Source organism: Stegodyphus dumicola, chromosome 6 (genome assembly GCF_044657685.1).
Source record: "Stegodyphus dumicola isolate Sdum_Otavi_A_Nest chromosome 6, ASM4465768v1".
Taxonomy (NCBI): domain Eukaryota; kingdom Metazoa; phylum Arthropoda; class Arachnida; order Araneae; family Eresidae; genus Stegodyphus; species Stegodyphus dumicola.
The window spans coordinates 79,316,227-79,337,684 of NC_140773.1; the positions used below are offsets into that span (position 1 = coordinate 79,316,227).

Below are 21,458 nucleotides of genomic sequence, written 5' to 3' on the forward strand. Positions count from 1 at the left end.
ACAGCGTGAAAATTTTACCACATTCAAATGAACTTATTACGAAAGCATGCTTTCTTGTTAAAAATATGACGTTAATGCATATATTTTTCTAAAGAATATTGCTTGGTGAATGCTATTCTATTACGGGAAAAAAAATCTTCTTTTCTTTCTTTTAATGCTTCACATTCCAGTTCAGGCCATTTCCGTTTTTGATTTATTGTCAGTATGGTGGTTAAAAAAGAGAGCTACTGCTTCGATGGTGCTACTGCTTGCGATTCGAATCTGGGTCAGAACTGGATATTTGTAATGATATCTTTATAGACTAGGAGGATGTAAAATCTGTAGGTATAAACATTCTTATGTATCATTTATGGCAAGGGAAGAGAGATGAGAATTTCTCCATTTACATTACATTTACAGTTTCTCCATTTACAGTACATTCCATATTATGCCACGTAATATTATCGATTACACGCAATTGACTCCACCTATTTAATATTTTTTCCGATATTTCTTAGCATGCATCTTTACATATATTACTTATTTTGAAAATATGTTATGAATATTCAACAATTTTTATTCGTTTGTTTTTGTTTATTTAATTATAACAAAGCACGCGAAGGATGTCGGCCTAAGGAAAAGGATGCCTTCTTAGATGACTTTCTAAAGAAATTGGTTCGTATACACTTTACGCATGGGGAAAACCACGAAAACGCCCATGCAGCCAGCCCATTCGCGAGATTCTAAACTCGGATCGAACTGCAGTGTTCAGGGTCTTTACAACTCAGCCGCTGGTGGGCTCTTGTTTTTGCTAATCTTAGACATGCATTCAAGAAAATTTATCATTTAGAGAATTTCATTTCAATAGAAATTTCAGAAGCCTCAAAACATTTAACATTTAGATTTCTATAACACGAAACACGAGATATACGTTTTTCAACAAAATTAAGCACTGAAACTGTTTTATCTGCTTAAATGCAACACAAATTTTTATTTCAATTAACATTCAATTCAAAAAACACTTTTCATTTAAATAGATTTAAAAACTGATCAGAAAATCTTGCTTTAAATTTACCGTATTAAAGCTTAAAATTTATTTTTATTTGAGTAAAAAAAAATTCCTAATCAATTTAGCAATTTTTATAAAGGAATCTTGCTTTAGGTAAAGAATGATTCGTCGAACAAAGAGCAGTGTATTTCTATATAGTAAATGACTGTTTTTTTAGTGATAAATTACGTATATCTTAGGTAGCCTGTACATTAAATACAGTGAGCTAAATTCATTTGATAGCTGTTTAAGAAGTAAAGGTATTTACTTCTTAAACAGCTGATCTAATATTTTTAATAAAGCTTGAACATTTGGAGACCTTAATATGAATTAATTAAATTAATACTGAGGTTAATTTTATTCGACTTAAATACAAAAGCAAAAGATCTTTATAATGGGTGTTCCGATTAGTAGAAGCTCATAAAACCGGAGTGCTGAAAGATGCAGCACACTAGGTGTATTATACTGTGTTTTATACTTTTATAAAGTTTAACGTAATAAAAACATTTAAAAATAATTTTGATTAATTAAATGCATAAGGATGTTAATTTCATTTTATTCCAGAAAGGAGAACAAATGATTTGGATAAAAGAGCTCCGGTTACCTGGAAGCTGGTATTCTGAAAAAAATTAGTACGATAGATACTATTCTGTGACCTATATTTTTGTTATATTTAAACACTAAAAAGTTTAAAAAATAATATTAATTAATTAAATTAGTTAAATTAATAATGAAAAGAATTTTATTTGGCTTAAAAAGAAATCCAACATATCTAGTTACAGGGCTACTGGTTAGCTGGAGTCAGGATAACTGGAGTTCTAAAAAATCTACAGTAAGTATACTACTATATTTTGCATTATTATAATATTTAAACTAATATGAATTTTAAAAACTTTATATTAATTAATTTAAGAAATAACGAAATTATTTTCCTTGAGTTAGGAAGATCCTGAAAACGAGATAACTGCAGTCTGGATAGTTGAAGTTCCGCATATCAGTGCTCAAAATATATTTATTCTTTCAAATATTAGACACTTTTTAGTGTGCTTTCTAAAAGTATCAAAATTCATAATGTAAGTTATTTTCATAGTATAATACTCCTGAGTTTACTCACTGTCCAAAGCATATATTAATTATCTAGGCAACGAGTACTGAATAATTCTCCCATCCCCAAAAGGAAGTTGAAGCTCCTAATTGAGACAACACATGAATAGATGGGCCACTCACTTTTTGACAGATATCGGAATACATCTGCCTCGGATGCTTTTTTGTACTAGGGAGACGTTAACAGATCTATATTCATTGTTTTAAAAAACAAAGAATTAGTCTGCTGTTCGAAAATGAAGACTAAACATTTAGCTGTCTTATTATCTGTCAAAAACTAAGGGAGTAGGAAACAAAATGGTTTAGATGCCGTCAGGTAATTGTTTTCAACTTAGGTGTTCAGTTCGTTAGAATTCATCTATTACCTTGTCAGTGTCAGTCGAGCGGATCTAAACTACCACTTGCAACTTGCGGTAAACAAGTAAGCTAAATAAAGTTTGGAATATGCTGCTGAAAGTAACGGAAAAAAAAATAAGCAGACGGGAATTAGAATAAGTATATGCTTAATTAATTGATGCAACTTAACATAAATTTGGTAAATTATTTTCTTAAATGATACATACTTGCTTGTTTTGATTTCAGTAGCTGCTACCTATTCAGGAAATAACATCCAACTAAGAGTTTATCAGCACAGTAAAAAGGATTTATAATTTTAATTTTGTGAAGAAAAACGCACCATAGCAAAGTAAGAAATTATTCCCAATTCAAACGTGTTACAATCTTTTATTTATCTTAGAGCTGGTAATATTATATTGCTCATTCGTGTATCAAATGAATTATTTAACACATTACTTATTTTCTAGTAATATTTTGATACATTTCTAAAAGATTCTGATGGTTACTCTATTAAGGTCAAAGGACACTCAAAGGCTGCGTTTAAGAACGGATGATTTCAAATGACTTTCTGAAGAAAACCGACTTTTATTTATACTACACAACATAAAAACCATTAAAACTTCCAAGAAACCAGCCCATTCGTAGGGACTGGAAGGTGGGTGGAACTACCAGTTCAATGATCTTAGCCATTAAACCGCTATAATGGGCCTCCGTTTTGAGTAATAACATCATTGATAGAAATTTGCTATATTTGCTTTGAAATTATACTAGCTGAACACTAGTATAATTTCAAAGCAATTTAAATTAATTTTTAGTGTTTTATTGTTATTCGCAAACAAAATATAGACCTTTTACAAGCAATTAACAATGTTTATGTTATTAATATAATGTATATTATGAATATTATTGCATTGCTAATATAATTAATTAATAAAATACGCTTGTAAAACTGCAAATTATGCAGTTCCGTTATAGAATTTCTGCTTAAAAATTTTTTAACTGCGTTGTAATACCACAGATTGTCATGAAACACGGGACTGAAAATTACAGCTTAAAACCTTCATTTTGGGGTTAAAGTACAGCGACAGCTATTAACAATTAAAACAATCAAAAAGCGTCTTTAGCATTCTCATCGTCTCAACGCAGCTCGTTAGGAACTGATTTCCACGAGGAGAGGAGTTACATCCAGAAGCGAAAGTCTCTTTGTCCGCTGAGTGTATTCCCTTTTATATGCACGCACATGGAATGTCACAATAGAATGTCTCACCTTGTGACATTAAGGCTTGCTTCGAAGAAACATTTCTGAACTTCCATAGCGTGGTTTTCTAGAAACATGTGGAAGCTTTAAGATTATCTGCCCATGTGCATGTAGAATATGAGAAATCGTTGTCTTCAGCATACTACATTTCTGAAGGCTTATTAGGAAGAGTGCATACAACCGCTGAACACTAGTGGATATGAGCCAGTTTCCCTTAGAAGATCCTCTTCGAAAGCATTCATCCCCTTTAGCTAGAGAGGCCTTGAGTGCTTTGCTAAAATAGAAAAATAAACCAAATTAAACTTTTTTTTGGAATCAAAAAGAAAGTCTGAAGGATAATAATAGTTTATACCAACATGCAAAGGACAGTCGCGTTTATATGCTTTCCTTTCCCCTTAGATTCTTTTTAAATGGTAATGTTCGGTTTTCTTAGATTGCAGCAGCGAGTACTATTTTATTTAAGGTATACGTACTTACGTTAGAAGGCTATCTTTTAAAATTTTTTACCAGATATTATTGTTTTGTTTCTCTCTTCTTTGTCATTTGTACTAATATGTGGTATTAATACAATCTTAAGTAATTGTTATTTTTTAAAAATTGCGTATTTTGTTCTTTCTCTTAAATTCTCTTTTCACTTATTTTACTCTTACTTCTCAGTCACTAAAATTAATTTATTCTAACAAATTAGAATAACTGGACAATTTCTTTAAATCAAGTAAAAATGTTTAATTGTAATTTGTTTAATTAAAAGTTTTATCTTCCAGCATTTTGAAATGCTGCTAATTATGCTCGACTGTTTTCAATTTCGAGGTTATAATGAACAAACACTCGGAATGAATATAGAACAAATTTTTTGGATATTAATATTTTCGAAAATCAGCACGGATGAAAATTGTATTAGGAAAGCTGAAATATGAATATCTGGTGTTCTGATACTGGAAGACAATCAAAATTTATCCATATGTATTGGCATATCCTTCTGAATCTTTTGAATAATTTTTTATGCGCCCAAAAATGGCCGAGTAGTTCTACTCTAACCGCATTTGAACCCAGGCGAACGGGCTGTATATTATTGTTTGTGTTATTTTCCCAATGTGTAACGGGAATACGAGCCAGTTTCTCTTAGAAAGCCATCCACGAAGATATTCCTGCTTTTAGGCAGATAACCCTTTTATGCTTTGCCATACTCAAGTAATTCTAATCTTAAGCAATAAATTTTTTGGCCTTTTTTAGATTTTTGCCATTCTTCTGCATTTTTTCTTTTAATAGTTTTTTATCGATATTCAATGCAATATTCTTTAAAGCTTTTCTAGTAAATGAGGTTTTATCATTATTAATCAACAATTAATTATTAGTTAAATAGTTATTTCCCAAGGTTTTAAATATATGTAATTCCGAAAGCTTTAAATATAATTCATAGTTTTACGAAGGATGTAATAGAATTAAATGATAGCTATGATTCTAATGATAAACAAGGATTCTATATAATTAAAGTTTCGAACTTGCCTCCTAAAAACAGCAAGCAACGGGTTACTTTTAAAGTTATGGAATCGTAGCATCAATATAAATTACCATAAGAAGTGTATATTAATGGAAAAGATATTGTCAACTGAATAAAGCGCCCAACAGCGGCTGAGCTGTAAAGTCGCTGAACACCGGTAGCTCGGTCTGCGATTCGAATCCCGCAAACGGACTGAAAAGAGAGTGAGAAAATATGTTATATACTCCTTCTTTAAAGGGTGACTGGAGATTAGGGGGTCCAATCGCCAAATCCTGGTGATGAAGAATCATCATCCACCACCTTTTAGTTCGGACGCCACTGTAAAGACATAAGGTTTTTTTTTTAAGCAAGAGGCATGAAAAATGAGCAATGTCCTCGCCGGGACTCGAATCTGGATCAGTTGCATCACAAAAGCATGCTGAAAGGAGGACGAAAATACCTTATAAGGTTATCAACGGCTTCCGATTTGGCTTGTTTTTCACATTATATTTCTCCACAAAATGAAAGTAATAATATTTAAGATTTAATAATAAATAATTGCTTTAGGTTTTACTGAAGAAATTAAAACTAATGCTATAAATTTTCGAGCAATTTATCATACCATTTAGCTCATATTATGCTAACACTATTAACTAACTTTCCACATATCTTGAAATCCTATTTCTCATACAATCTTTAAAGACTGACAATCTACAGAAAATTATTGACTAATTAATATCTTGAAAGAAAATACCTGAAAGGTACTGTTTGAAGTCAGCATCACGTCAAAACATTTAAAAATCGACTCTGTGCGGAACAAATCAGATCAGAGCTTTTAATACATGAACAGATTTTATAATCAAAAACTCTTGAAATAATGCTTATTCTATTTTATGCTAATGCATATGAATGAATGAATAATGAAATTTGCTAATGCAAATAGCTACACATAATAAGTCATATTATGCATTTTCCTTTATTGAAACCGCAATGTCCGTCTGAATTTCAGCCTAACATACCTCTGAGTTGATCTGTAATGGAAAACTGCTGATGATATATCTAAATGGTATTTTTTTTTTTTTACTTTACAGACATTTTCCCCTCTCTAACTTTAAATCCAGTATTTTTAGAACTATTCTGATTTCAGTTTAAAAAAGAATGAAAGAAGAAAGAAAGGAAAAGGGGAAAAAGAAGAAACAAAAATGTTAATTTTTTTAAAATTAATATTGATTAAGAATGGTAATCAGTAATTAAGTTGCTGTAATTTAAATATGCAAAACAATTATGTGATTTTGGCTTTGATGCTCAGATTTTAAGCAATTCTTACATCAATCTTCAATTTTTATAAAAACACTACTTCCAAATTCTAAGGCCTTATTCTAATTATTGGAATCATTAAAGTTAGTACTATCGATGTAATGCAAGGCAGTTCAGAATTAATTATGAGTGTAAAATTATTTTAATTGCATAAGCTATGATATGCAGTGCAATTTTTAAATATATTCTAAGAAAGACATGGAAAAAGAAACAAAAAATAAAAATTTTGTCTACTTATGTAATCAATTTCCTCAAAATCTGACTGCCTTTTCAGAATGCAAATAACGTTTTCGGTACAAATATATAAAGTATACAAATATAGAAAGTAAACCTTGTACGAAATTTTCGCATTCCCCCAAATATGATTTCATCAGGTGTTAGTCCGTGACATGTCCATCTTGCAGAGGAAGATCTGTAGTTGGATTTCTGCTTATGACACTGCTAATTGAATATAATGATTTAACTAAATATAAATTCCCTTTTTTTTTTACTTGAAATTATTACTTAAAACATAATAATTTCAAGTAAAAAAATAAAAGGGAATAATGCTAGTGGTATTTTAACTGGCATTAAGAACACTTTAACTTCTACGTTTGAAATTATCAATGACCTTTCGTCCGATAGTGGAGCTGAGATGGTGCGAGTCCATGTTTGGATTTATCAGAACCATTTTAAAATTTTTAACTGTTACAGCCCACCAGGAAATTCTCGTTTAAATTTTGGTAACATTCAGTTTCCTAATAAAACAATTTAATGTGGAGATTTAAATGCGCATAGTTTACGCTGGAATTATAGAGACACAAACAGTGCAGGAAGAGCTATGGAGAATCTCTTGGATTCCAATCCTCTAGAACTGATCTGCAGAAATTCGGTCACTCCTACTTAACCTTCACTATAATGGAAGTAGTACTAATCCTGATTTAACTTTGGCTTCAAGTGACTTAGCAAATGAAGCGAACAGAGAAATAATTTATTATCTTGGCTCTGGCTATTGCATTATTGTTACTTCATTCCGAGTTAAAGCGAAAATATCTAAACAATAGTATTATTTTAGGAACAGGTGGAATTTTAGGAAGGTCATTTGGAAGGCTTACCATGATGAATTGGAGGTTCCTTTTAGTAAACTAACGAACTATAGAAAAACAAATGTAGATTCCTGTTAAAGACGGTGCTAAGGTTTCTAAATTTGTAAATAAATTGAAACGTGACGACCCCCTTTCCTCAAGAGTACCAATAATTTTTAAAGGAAAGGCTTTAAAATTTGACAAGGAAATTTCTAACGCTTTTATGAATTTTTATGCTTCTAAGCAACGTTTGAGTGGTGAACTTAAGAGAGATCAAAACATGATGAAGAAATTGATCAAGGACTACCATAGGACTATGGGATTTGGACAAGAGATTTTGACATTTTAGAACTAGAAGAAGCTGTTAATTTCCTAAAGATAGGAAAAAGCCTAGGTTCAGATAATATACATCCAGAGTTTATTAAACATCTAAGATGCAACGCTCAAATGTTCCTTCTTCTTATGTTCTTATTTACCCACTATGTGAAAAAAGCCATTATTATCCCTATTTTGAAAAAAAAAAAATAAATAAATAAACCTGCAGATAATGTTTAAAGCTATCGCCCTATTGCATTGACTAGTGTTTTGTCGAAGATTATGGAAAAGATAATAATCTTTAGACTAACTTCGTTTCTGGGGAATAACTGTCTCTTGTCTAAAAAAGGTGGATTCAGACAATATCATTCCACTGTCTAACAGGTATCTTATGTTAGTCCAGCCATTAAAGATTCTTTAGACAATCACTTGTCTGTCCTAGCAACATTTATAGACTTCGAAGCGGCTTATGATAAAGTATGGAGACTACGTACTATTCAGAAATTAGAGAACTTGGAAATAAATGCCAGGATGTTTTTATGGATTAAGAATTTTTTATCACAGCTTTGTTCTGCTATCAGATACAGCTGTGACATTTCTAGATTTAAACAGACTGAAACTGGCCTCCCACAGGGAGCAGTCATCAGCGCAATTATTTTTAATGTTTTTATTAACGATTTATCAGAGTCTCTGGCCCCGTGGGTGGATTCTGCTCTTCTTGCCGACGATTTGGTTATCTGAAGTAGTGCTTCTAAAAAGAAGGATGGTTTAAATGAGACTCTTAATAGTGCTCTGGAATAGAGCTCTATTGAGCTGGAATATTGGTGTCAAAAAATGGTATGAGAGTAAACCAGGATAAGAGCACGTGCTAGTTCTTCACTCTGAATAGAGAGACTTTTACCCCGTAGTTTACATATAAGGGTGTAGATATTTAATATAATGGTTTGACAAAAATTTGGGTTGCATCCTCGATCACGCTTAAATTGGAGGAAACATGCGGAACATTTGAAAAATAAAGCGGTAGTACATTCAACCAATCATTCGTCATTGTAGCGAGATCCTCATCACGGCTCCGAAAAATGAGTCCAGATCCTCAAATCTTCCAGAACTAAGCATTGCGCATAATTACTGGGGCAGTGAGATCTGCTCCTATTCTTGCAATGCAGCTTTTGACCGGTTTGGAACCTGTTCATGATTGTATTAAGAGAAACGCGATCCTATCATACCAGAAGCTGGTGCGTTTGCCCGATAGCCCTTTTTGGATGAGCTATAATAAGGAAATTTCTAGACATCTTAAAACTGAAATTGGCTTTATACAGGCTGCTCAGATAGAATCTGATGCTTAGGAATTGAGCCGAGATTATCTAAATTTACCTCCTCCTCATTGTCTCTTGGACTTTTTGAATTTGAATATAAATCTTAATCTTATTCAAAGAGTTGTTAAAAACGAAAAGAGAGATTCACAATTAAGATCTATTGCAATGGAAACTTTTGGGATTCGTTATCCCCAAAACGAGTGGTTGCATGTCTACGCTGACGGCTCTATGTTAGAGAGAACGCTCATTGCTGGAGCAGGTATTTATAGCGAGCTTTTTAGTTTCTACTTACCAATGGGCCCTCTTATTACTACCTTTTGATGGTGAAATTGAAGCCATTGCTGTGGCTATTCAACAACTGTCGATTCATAGCCACTCTTTTGTAAAGGCAGTCATATTTTCAGATTCCAAAAGTGCACTTCAAGCTCTTCGGAATAATCAAAATAGTTCCCAAAGAATCTTAGATTGTAGGCCTTTGCTTAAGGCATTGGCACACATAATTTCTTCCCATTGTGGAAGTCCATTGTGGAATTATGGGAAATGAAGAATCTGATACATTGGCTAAGAAAGGAACTTTCATAATGCAACGCATTAATCGACCGCTTTCATTTCATGCGACTAAATTGTTTGTTAACCTGACTCTTAAGAAAATTCTTAAGCAGGATATGATTCAACGTGCTATGGATAAGACTTGGAGGATTCTGAAGGAAGGGACAATTTTTATTCCCAGTTTTCCAAGAAAGACTGCGGTAGCTCTATTTAGACATCTGACCGGACGTGCCTGTTTGCGATACCACCTTGCCCTTTCTCAGTATGAGGACATTGTTAAAATGTCCGTGAACCCGTGAACTAATGGCTTAAGCGCTAATGTTTGGCATTTGTAAAATAAAAATTCATAGTTATTAATCATATTATCTATAAATTAAATGCTTTTTAATTATGTTACTTAAACTATTAAAAATAAAATAAAGACCAAGCTTTTAAGAAATGCGTTTGTTTGTTTTAGTTCACTTCGTTAAGCAGTTATTACTTGAAAGATATTTATTCACATAAATGGTAAAATTTTGAAAACTCGGTTTTTGACAGACCCGCGTGATAAAATTATTTATTAATTCATAATTTGCGCAATAATAATATTTATCAAGTCATATGGACGGAAAACTCTTGGCAGCATTACGTAACATATAGACCGTATTACCCAAATATTTTGGGCACATTCTACTAAAGACGTTTCTAATACCAATAATTCTTTTGAATTTATGATTTACGTAATTTCCTGCAAAGTACAGCGTTCGAACCGTGGCAACGATTTCAAAAAACCTAAGCTTTGCCCGGGCTAAGAGGAAATTGCCACATTTAAAAAAAAAAAAAATGCTTCCTGCCTAAGTTGTCGCATCATATCCTGCGATTTGGAAACAAACATGGTAATGATATGGCTTGCTTTCACCCTGTCGGTTACTTTACATCAAGGTAATGTTTTTATGAATTTCATTTTACTTACAATTAATAAAAGTTTACCCCTTAAAATAAAAAGATTTTTCCACGCCTTATAGAGTTTACATAATGAGTACAAATTTAAGCGTAAACGTAAATTTTACGAAGTAGCAAAAAAGCTACTTTTTTTTTTTTTTTTTTTTTTTTTTTTTTTTTTTTTTAAATTTCTGGTATGAAACTGTTTTCGGTATATTTATGTTTAAATTCTTCGACGATACTTTTTTGGGCTCAAATATATACATACTCTTATTTTCCAGTACCATTTGTAATAAATTACTCTACTCATTTTTCAATGCAAAGGCTTTTTAAAAGAATTATTCTAGGTAAATGAAATTAAGAGCTCTAGAATCGTATTGATTAAATGACTTTAAAGTGTATACTAGACTTCATTGTAACTTAAATGTCAGTTTGATTCGTTATCAAAAATCAAAATGTGTTTGAAAATTTTACATTTTAATTTCTTCCAAAGCTTCAGAATGAATGTTTTTTAAATAAATAATAAATGAAATTTCTGTGAGCTATTATTTTTTGCTACCTTACTATTGCAGAAGTAAGAAAAATTATTACCGAATATTAATGTAGCAGCGAGAAAGATACATGAGCAGCATTCCGCTTATATGCGCTATTAATTTCTTGCTAATAATAATTAACTTCACATTAAAGAAAACTATTTTTCATATCACAAAAGCTACTTAATGTAACAGATAGAAAATTAAATTTTATACACTGTAAATACATATTTATATTTTACAACTTCTTTTACAAATTATATAATATAATTTCCTACTATTTATGGATACGACGAAAGAATAGAACAACGAGAGAGATACATGGGATATTCCGCTTACTATTACCGTTACTAATACGCTATTAAATTCTTACTACTAATAGTAAACAAACATATTTTATATATTACCAAAGTTACTTAATATGTTATATTTGCAGCCGTCGTAATACGGAACTAAATATGAAACACACAGCAGTATGACAATCAGAAAATTCACTAAAATGGATTAATTAAATTAAACAAATAAAAGGACCGAAAGGCCTACAAAATATTACATCTTGTAAAATCCTTAGTAAGTGTCATTTATATAAGTATTTGCAACTATTCTTTTACATATAACCTAACCTATATCAAATGCAACAAATTTCTCAACTAAATATCCTAGATCAAGGTTTCTCTAAACTCTGGTACATATAACACTAACCGTACATTATATTGTTTTTGGTTTCTGCAATTTTTACACAAAAGATTTAAACAAATGTTCAAAATTAATCTAAAATGGTGCTCCTTTTGATATACACATATATAATGATACATGATGATACGTGTATTTTGTATTCTTATTAATGCGATTCAAAATTTAAAAACGTTTAAGAACGCCTGTTCTAGGTAAAAATAAAGTGTTGAAGTGTCTTTTTAGTTATTATTGACATTAGAGATAGAATTGTGTCCAACACAGTTAACTGCCATTTCACTGACATGGATTAACCGGATTGCCAGTTAATGTATCTAAAAAAGTTAAATTTATTAATTGCAATCGAAGCAAAAATTACCATCCCAAACTATCATTTTAAACAACTGTCGAACGGAAATACAAATAGGAAACGAAAAGTGTTTGAGATAATAGCAGAAATAGTAAACGAAGTCTGCCAGATGAATTTTGAAAAACTTATACAACAAAATGAAATTATTCTCTTGAAAATATAGCTAATTATTAATAATACATTCCTTTATTTATTATTAATATTTTATTTTTTCTATAAAAATAATTTAAATGTGAATGCGCTTAAAACGATAATCAATTATACTTTACATTATAAATGTAGTAACATTTATTTACCCTCCTACTACAGTCTACTAAATTTACAACTAAGAGTGGATTGGTTGATAGATTATTCCAAACACATACGGCTTATCTGCCTTAGAAAAGAAGTCATCGTGGAGGAATTTTTAAAAGAACCACTTCGTATACATATTGCACACGAGGAAAACACATCACTGGATGAAGCCAGCTTGTTCAAGTGGAACAGAACTCGTGAAAAATCTCCAGTATTCGGTTAACCTTACACTCGTGTGCCTTATAGTTAAAAATAATATCAATAATTTATTAATTCAAAAATTAGATAAAGTGTTACTTTTATTATTTGTATAATACCTGCTACTTTAGATATTACTTGTGTGCATTATATTGCAGTTATCATATCCAAGAAGATGATTTGTTTATTAAAAAAATGTAATAAAACATACAAATTTACTCACAAGAGTTACACAACTACTGTTACCTGCTCTTTTGAGCATTATATATTAATAATTAAACTGTAACGTTATTATTTGGCCAGTACAGTGATAGAGTTCCGATAGCACAAATACTTTACATTTCATAATAGTGCATAAATAGTCGACGAATTTTGTGATGATCCCTTGCGTCTTGCAATAAAAGAACCTTATAACGAACAGTTAGTAGAGCAGAAATGGATTTAGCATAATCTTATCAGTTCCGTGGATGGTAAATTTTTTAAAAGAAATTCCGTACGTAGAACACTGATGCATTTTTTCCCGTGCTGGTTTCGAAAAATGCAATGCTATAGGAATACTCATTTCGCAAATTTTATCTCCTGCCACAACAGAAAAGACATTTCTCCAAAGCAGTTTCCTATATTTGCGATTGAAATATTATGTAATACTTTGATCCAAAGCCTTAAGGATAAAGAGAATGTTTTCACCGCTTTTCCTCGGGATTTCATTATCATAGAATTCATATCCCTGAATTAGGGTTACAGAATGCAATTGTCAATTATGATGACTATTAAACTGCATTTATTTGCTTCCTGTTTATCTAATCAACTCAGCCGTCCGTCAAATAAACTTATTATCGACCACGGTTATTGCATTTGTTCGGTAGATTTATAAAATATGGTCTTCTTTAACTATCATGAGCTGGAACTAAACTCTAGGTATTAACAGCGAATTATGCCTATATCTAAAAATTAACGACAGAGTCTTAAGAAGGTTTTAAAACAAACCTTTTTATTAAATCAGAACTTGAACATAAAATGCACTTTTCGTGTTTACAATTCAACCAACCACTCGTGGCGAGATAACTAAAAGTAACAGTAAGTTCAAATTGATATAAGCTAGTAGGAAGGGAGAAGTGACAGTAACACTCCAAAACATAAAATAACTAGACAGACTAAAAACGTAATAGAACGTAACAAATTAGCGGTCAAAATTTTAACATCTGGGTTGTAACATGAGTTTTGGACTTTCTAGTAACCAGAAGTGGAATATGTTAATAAATAACTACTCAACATTATTATATCATAGAACTACTAATTGGTGGTCTACCTTTCTTTGCTTTTAACTTCCTTTACAAAACTATGATTACATAGGGTTTCAACATAAAATCAGTCCATTATTGTTAGCCAATAAATGTATTTTCTGGGGCACAATTTATCAATGGCATCTTCTTATTTTTTGTTTGTTTTATTTGTAGCAACTGTGCCATGACCAAAGATTCAAGGTCAAATTGTCATTTGAACGGAAAAATGAACGGAATTCGGAGGCTGTATTAGAATGGGCATTTTTGTATAAAAACTGCATTAATGGCGTTATATTTGGAACTTTTTCTCAGGTTTGCTTACCTTGAAACGCGATCGCTGTAGTGACTGGCTGTTTTAGCGAGCTTAGGCTGCATATGATTGGCTTAGGGAAAATTGAAGTGCACATTATATGCTCCACGTCCAAGATAGCTAATATATGTTTTTGTTAAACATTATACTAATGGGCTATTCATAAATCAAAATCAGGTGCTACATCAAATTCACGTGATGAGCTATTAAATTTTTATTAGTTAGTAACCACAGATATATTCTTTCATTAATTCTCTTGAAATTACTGGCTTTTATATGATACGTAACAACATCGTTTAATGAAGCTGATATACCTGAGCTATACTGCAGTTTGTAAATTATGATTTAAATTAGACTGCTTTTAATATTATGAGACCAGGCGGTATGACAGCCCACGGACATAATTTATTTCATAATATGGACAAATGTTTTCTTTTCAAAACTATTTAGATTTTATTAATTATATGAAGCAATTCTCATGACACTAAAACGCTTTTCTAATCGTAAATTCATCATTTCATATTATTTCTACTTTTCTGTATAAAAATAGCTTGCTTCATAAATTGCATTTTTATGATTTAAAATTTGGTTTAAGTTACTGTTTTCAAAGTATGCCAAAAAATAAGAAAAGCTATATATACTTATTCTCTTCTATTGGTTTTCCTATAGTCTCAAGCTCCTCTTTGTCAAAAAGAGAAGACAAAATTGCTAGCAGTCAACCTTTAGATAAAAAAGAAGTTTTATCTTCCTGTAACAAAGGATGGTTTCCATTCGGTAAGTCTATAAAATTCAAAATTATAGCATTTTTTTCTAAAGTGTTGATTATCGGAAACTTGACGACATCAATATTACCATGAGAAAAGACGAGTCTGCAAAATCATTGCTTTGAGAAGAATTATGTTTGGATTTTAGAAAAATCGAGATGCCCGGTGGCCCAGTGGCTAGCGCATCGTGCAGCAGCACCACAGCTCCGGGGTTTGATTCTCGGGCTGGGCAAGGTCGACTCAGCCTTTAATCTCTTGGTTTCCATCACTTCGTTCGATAAAATGAGTACCAAGTTCGCTTGGAGACTGAACACTGGGGTCCTGCGACAAGCTGGCAATTTGGTCAGGGCTTATGCTTACGCACCTCGGAGCCCACGGTCAAGAAAGCAGATTTTCGGGCACTGCCGGCCTTTGCCCATTAGGGATGTTGCGCCATAAAGTTCTAGTTTTTTTTAGAAAAATCGAACTGTGAATTTTACAGGATTACATACATATCAGAATTCATATATCTGTATCTACAGTGTAAACTATTAAAAAAAAGCCTAAAAATTGCATGTAAAAGAAAATATTTAAAAAATACAAATTCACAGTTTTGGAGAAGTGAGAAATTTAGAGTTTTCGCATAATTAGATTTACAGGATTTCGCATATACAGAGCTGTGCTTCTTAACTGTGGTTTTAATAAAACGATTGCAATTATCCTTTGAGAGAAAATAATTCTACTGAACTAGGTTTAGAAAATTTAAATCCAGTTACATCTTAAAAAAACTAACAAAAATTTATTTGTCGAATAACTGAGTTGCGTATCTCATGTTTCAGCGCTTTAACCTAATAAGCTGTTTGCATACTTAAATAAACCAAAAACATAATAAGTTTGTTACACTATAAAAATGCACGGGTCAAATCTTAAACTTCTCCGAATTCAAATTTAAATCAAAATATGAGTTTTAAAATGCTCTTAAATCTCCCGAATCCTTCATTTAATTACAACAAATTTGAAATTTCTTAAAAAAAAAAAAAAAAAAAAAAAAAAAAAAAAAAAAATTTAGCTTTTAAATATGCATCCAAGAAGATAAAAATAAAAGATAATATGCAATTAGCGAGTTAGAATATAGAGTCATTAGGTTAATTGGAAGCAGAAAAGATGAAAAATATGCAACCGCCTTCGCCGGGAATCGAACCACGGACCTCTGGAATACCGGCCCAGCGTGCTACCGTTACACCACGAAGGCACGCTAGGGAAGTGGGAGAAATACCTTATAAGTATATGAAAGTTAACATATAATTAGAAGTATATAATGATTAAAACTCTATAATTAATTATTTTTAATATAAACAAAATAACACAAAACAAATATATTGAAAAAATATTTGAATAACTATTTAATTTTTTTAGAATTAAAGGAAGTGCAGAAAGGAGAGAATTAATTCTAGAATTAATACAAATAAGCACTAAATAGAAAACATCAAGTTTTTTCTAGAATATTAAAAGTATAGCACTTAGTACTAACTTGAGGGATGACACTGGTGATTCATGTACACTAATGTTACAATAATCGTTTTTCAGTGAAAGCTTTCATTGCCTACCAGCGAAAGTAAGTTTTGCAAAGTTTCAGTTACAGTGTTTAATGGTTTTAACTAGGATTTTAAACTAGGATTCTAATGATAAAAGAAACTCAAAAATTCTATTTTTTTCAGTCTCGAATCTTTTTTTAAGATTCATGGGATTTAAGGCTTCGAATATCCATCATTTTGTGTGTGTGTGAGTATGGCAAAGCCTCGAGGGCTATCTGCCTAAGAGGAGGGATGCCTTCGTGGAGGACTTTCTAAGGGAAACTGGCTCGTATACACGTTACACATGGGGAAAACCACGAAAACGCCCATGCAGCCAGCCCGTTCGCGGGATTCGAACCTCGGACCGAACTACCAGTGTTCAGCGACTTTACCGCTCGGCCGCTGGTGGGCACCTTTAACTTTTGAAACTTCATTTTATAGTTAACGAATTTCATTGATATGGTGAGAAACTATCCATCATTGTAAAAGTTAACATCATTGTTAATGAAACCAAAAATAGATCATGACTTTTCCTAGAACTAATTTGTTTTCGATTACTTATAAATATGTGATTTTTTACTGTTATGTGTTATTACTTTCAAAATATGTTACTTCCCTCCTAGCATTTATTGTTTATCATTTAATTTTAGAGGACAAATGCTACCGTGTAGGCGGTAGAAAGAGAATTGGAAAATTGTCATGGGAGAAAGCGTCTCAGCGCTGTGTAGAATATGGAGGACATTTGGTTACGATACATTCCAAAGAGCAACAAGGTATGTCTCACCAGGGCCTTCGTAGGTATTCATCTAGCTTCATTTCATGAACATTTGTTTCAGCCTTCGCTTCATCACTCGAACATCGCTTCCAATTATGTTTAAATGCACTTTAAAAAATCTATTACTCCAGACAACTCCTATTTGCTTCTGTGTGCTGAACTTCGGCAGTGCCAATTCTGTAACACTTTAACTATAACACGTGGCAAGCCGCATCATAGTCAGAGCAAATGTTTCAACTAAACCTTTTTTTCAAAAAAACAAGTTTTCCAGTATATGTTGGTCACACGGATGCAGAATAATAGTATAGGCCGCTGGAAGGAAGAGCTATGATTCATTCAATTTATAACAATTTTTCTTCGTCAAGGTTTCAATAGTCATCGTATGGAGGTATGTTTGGCTGTAAATCCAAATTAAGTTTTAATACTTTCCAGCTTCCTATACAAATTATACAGAAAATTGTATCAGAAGACCAAAAAGCTAAATGAAACGGAAAAGTATTATGTTTACATTATCTTAAAATATTGAGATGCTATTTCAGGAAAAGGCACTCCTTACCAATAATAGAAAAAACTTGCACTCATCCGTAAAATCGCATTCTGTACAGTTGGGCGGAAAAAAAAGTTTCAAGCAGGCAATACTGTTTTTCTGTACAGCCAAACTGTTTATACAATATGTGGAATGAGCATCGAATGAAAAACGTGAAGGGTATGGGAGAAAATTTCTAGTAATCACTGAGATAAGAAACATGAAAAAAAAATCTTAGCTTATGATTGCCTAAACTTACTTGGAAGAAAAATGTGCCGTATATGCTCTAACGAAAAGTTTTAGGCAGCATTGCCAGATACAACATAAGCTGTTGTCATGACTGCATGGCATTATATTGAAAATTTGCGTAAACCAGAAAATTTAAACTTTTATGCAATTTTTATATCTTTGATGAAATGTTTATAATAACATATTTATTTACTTTTGTATCACAAAGAAATCTTCATAGAAATTTCGAATTACATATTAATGACATCTAATAATGAGGATAAAACATTGTTTTTTATCAGTTGCGTTCATTAAATAATAAATTTACTTTTCATCCGTCGCAAATAAAGGTAAGGAAAAGAACAACTTTCTAAATTCATTATTAGTTTAACGTTTTATGCGATTTTGGCAAACTTGAGAAAATGCTTGCTGTCATACGTTTTATTTTTTTTTAATTATTGATTTACTTTTGTAACATATGAGAATCTCTATAGCGATTCTGATCATACTCTAAAGCTAATAAGGATAAAAAAATAACTTTTGACAGTTAAAACCACGAACTAGTAAATACACATTTCTTCCAATCACAGCGTCATTGTGATGAATTATCATCAAAAGCGATGTAGAGAATAATTTCTTTCCAGTTACTCTCAGCTGGCTGAGTTCGCAATAATGGTAAAAGTGCTATGTTTTTCAAGCTTTAATCTCATGAGTTAGTTGTCCACTTCGAGAATTGATCAACAAATCTTGTTAAATTTCTTCGCCAGTTCATAAAGTGACCAACTCCAGGCTTTAGGCGTAACATATATATCTACACACTCATACTATTATATTTTTATTATTACTGATAAATACATAAATTAGACAAAATGATTACTTTCTTCAGTAATGGACGGACAAAAATGATCGTAGTTATGACTGCCAGTCGTTGGACGAATGTTTGTCAAGAGCTCTGATTAGATTTGCTACTTTAGCCCAGTCCATTTGTGGGATCTAATCTTCTTTGCTAACATACAATGTAACTAGACCTTCTTAAAATTCCAAGTTTAACTTCTCGCAAAGACTCGAAAATGATTACAACAAAGGAAGGGTATAAAAGACCCATTTATTCAACATAATATTTTACAGACGGCACGGATTTACGTGCTTACACAGCCAGGAACTTAAAAAAAAAAAGATAATGTATTAAATTCAAAGGAAAATAGTAGTGTACGACTACACAATTTGATTTAGCCTAACGGTTTGACTCAGAAACAGACACCGGCAACATAATAATTTCGGAGGCAAGAAGGCGAAGCCGAGGTTCAAAGGTAACAGCTAGCGGAATTGTTAACGTGCACTCACAATAGCGAAACAAAGCTCAGACTAAAACTTTCGCTACTTGAGTTAAAATACACTCTCGTTCATCCTAATTGATTTACATATTGGCAAGGAAACGCGAGTGGAAAAGAGAAGACAGAAAACTCTAGCAAATTAAAATAACTATTAATGAAAATAATAGAATCCTATATGTTAACAAGTGAATTTTGGGCTTCGTTTAAATAAAGTAGCCATCGAATAAAGAAGTACTTTTTTTTAAAAGTAAGGAATTGCTTATAATATTGTTACGGAGGGAATTTTTAATCCTTATATAACAGTTTAAATATTTTTATCCCTAACTAACAGTTTAAATACATGTAGAGAACTTCTCGAAACCTTCTGCAATAATTCCATGTCTTTATGAATGCAAACTTTGCACTTTATTTGTGAACACTACACTAAAAACATTTAACAAAATTACGAAGTTTCCTCAATGCTAGGCGTAAAAGGGCCAAATGCACGATAAATATCTGAAAGAATAAAATATTCATAAGTACTATGAGTCACAAGTGTTTGCAACAAGTTTGGTTTGGATCAAATAGTGAATTGCATTTAATAGACCGAAAAACTGAAGGATTTGCATATATTTATCCTTGCAGAAGTTTTCTCAATAATTTGTCTCTGTACTAAAGTTTAGGATAAAGCATTTTTTCTAAATAATAAGTTTTCATGCGTGATCGGAATAAAAAACGAGAAAGAATGGAGTGAAATCAACATTGTTTCTGAAAGGCAACCAAGCAAAAATGCAAGAATTGTTATGCGAAATTAAATTTTTATGTAATTTGTAATTATTTATCTCTTAATTTACACAGTAAATGAAAGTAACTCTTAAATTCTCAGAAATATAAGTATTTTTGTTACAGAATTAGTTAAGGGACAAATATTCCTTATTGAAAGAAATTTATCTCTAGTAGTTAATAAGGACTGAAAAGGGAAGAAAACTGAATCCATTTTATTGCATTTGAAAATGTAAAGAAATTAGACGTATAATTGTGAGAAGTTTCAGAATTTAATTAACTTTAAAAGGTAAGGTTTAGATATCATCTTCTTGTTTTGCATAAAAGTAGAATGTTTTAGAACAGTATTTCGTATGTAACATGGAATTGTGTTTCTAATAAAAAAGATAATTAGAGTTTTAGTTTATAGACATTTATGTATGTAAAAGCAAATTTCGACATTAGTTTATTGTTTCCTTTGCTAGTTCTACGAATATTAACCTCAAAAGATCATATCGAATTCTTCGCTCATTTATTTTAAGATATACAAATATTCTGAAGATTTACACCGGAAAAACTACACTTTACCGGAAAAACTACACAGGAAGGTTGCTAAAATGTGTTAATGATAAAGAAATAACTAAGGCAAAAGAATAAATACAGCAGAAATGTTAATTCAGATTATTCTAAGTTTTAGGGCAGATGAGTCTGCAAAATTCTACAATTATATATTCAATAATTCTTTTTAAGTAATTTATTTTTTGGTGAGACATATCGGTACCATAAGTTGTTCCCTAAAAGTCATATCACTTTTTATAAAAAAATCATTGTGTAAAACTCCTTAAAAATATGATACAAACAAGCTTAGCAACCATTGCTAACACAACCTAAGGTTTAAGTTGGCTTTTTCTAAGTAAAAAGATGTTGGATCTTCTCCGTTTAAAACTACATGCATCAAACAATTTTCTCTAGAAAGATACATGCTTCAACTTGTTACTTCTACAAGAAAACATACTTTCATCATCAGTTTATTTCTTTTGGGTTAAAGCTTTTCTAAACATAAGGAATACATCTTTTAGATTACTTATTTCAATAAATAAAGAACGAAATAGAATGGCATGCAAAAACATTTAATCACTAAGCAAGTATATCCGTTTTGTATTTGTTTATTGCGTTTTCTTATGAAAAAA

At 31.5% G+C, this 21,458-nt stretch overlaps 1 protein-coding gene across 2 annotated transcripts in view; it reads left to right on the forward strand.

The window, feature by feature from the left end:
- The first annotated feature begins 10,551 nt into the window (after positions 1 to 10,551).
- Positions 10,552 to 21,458, forward strand: part of LOC118192538 (macrophage mannose receptor 1-like) — a 63,688-nt gene continuing 52,781 nt past the window's right edge. For both annotated transcript variants that reach the window (XM_035363534.2, XM_035363535.2), the window contains exons 1-3: positions 10,552 to 10,687; positions 15,017 to 15,121; positions 17,315 to 17,437. In XM_035363534.2, the coding sequence (XP_035219425.1) occupies positions 10,639 to 10,687; positions 15,017 to 15,121; positions 17,315 to 17,437 (277 nt within the window). In that variant the 5' untranslated portion in view covers positions 10,552 to 10,638. The remainder of the gene's footprint in view (positions 10,688 to 15,016; positions 15,122 to 17,314; positions 17,438 to 21,458) is intronic.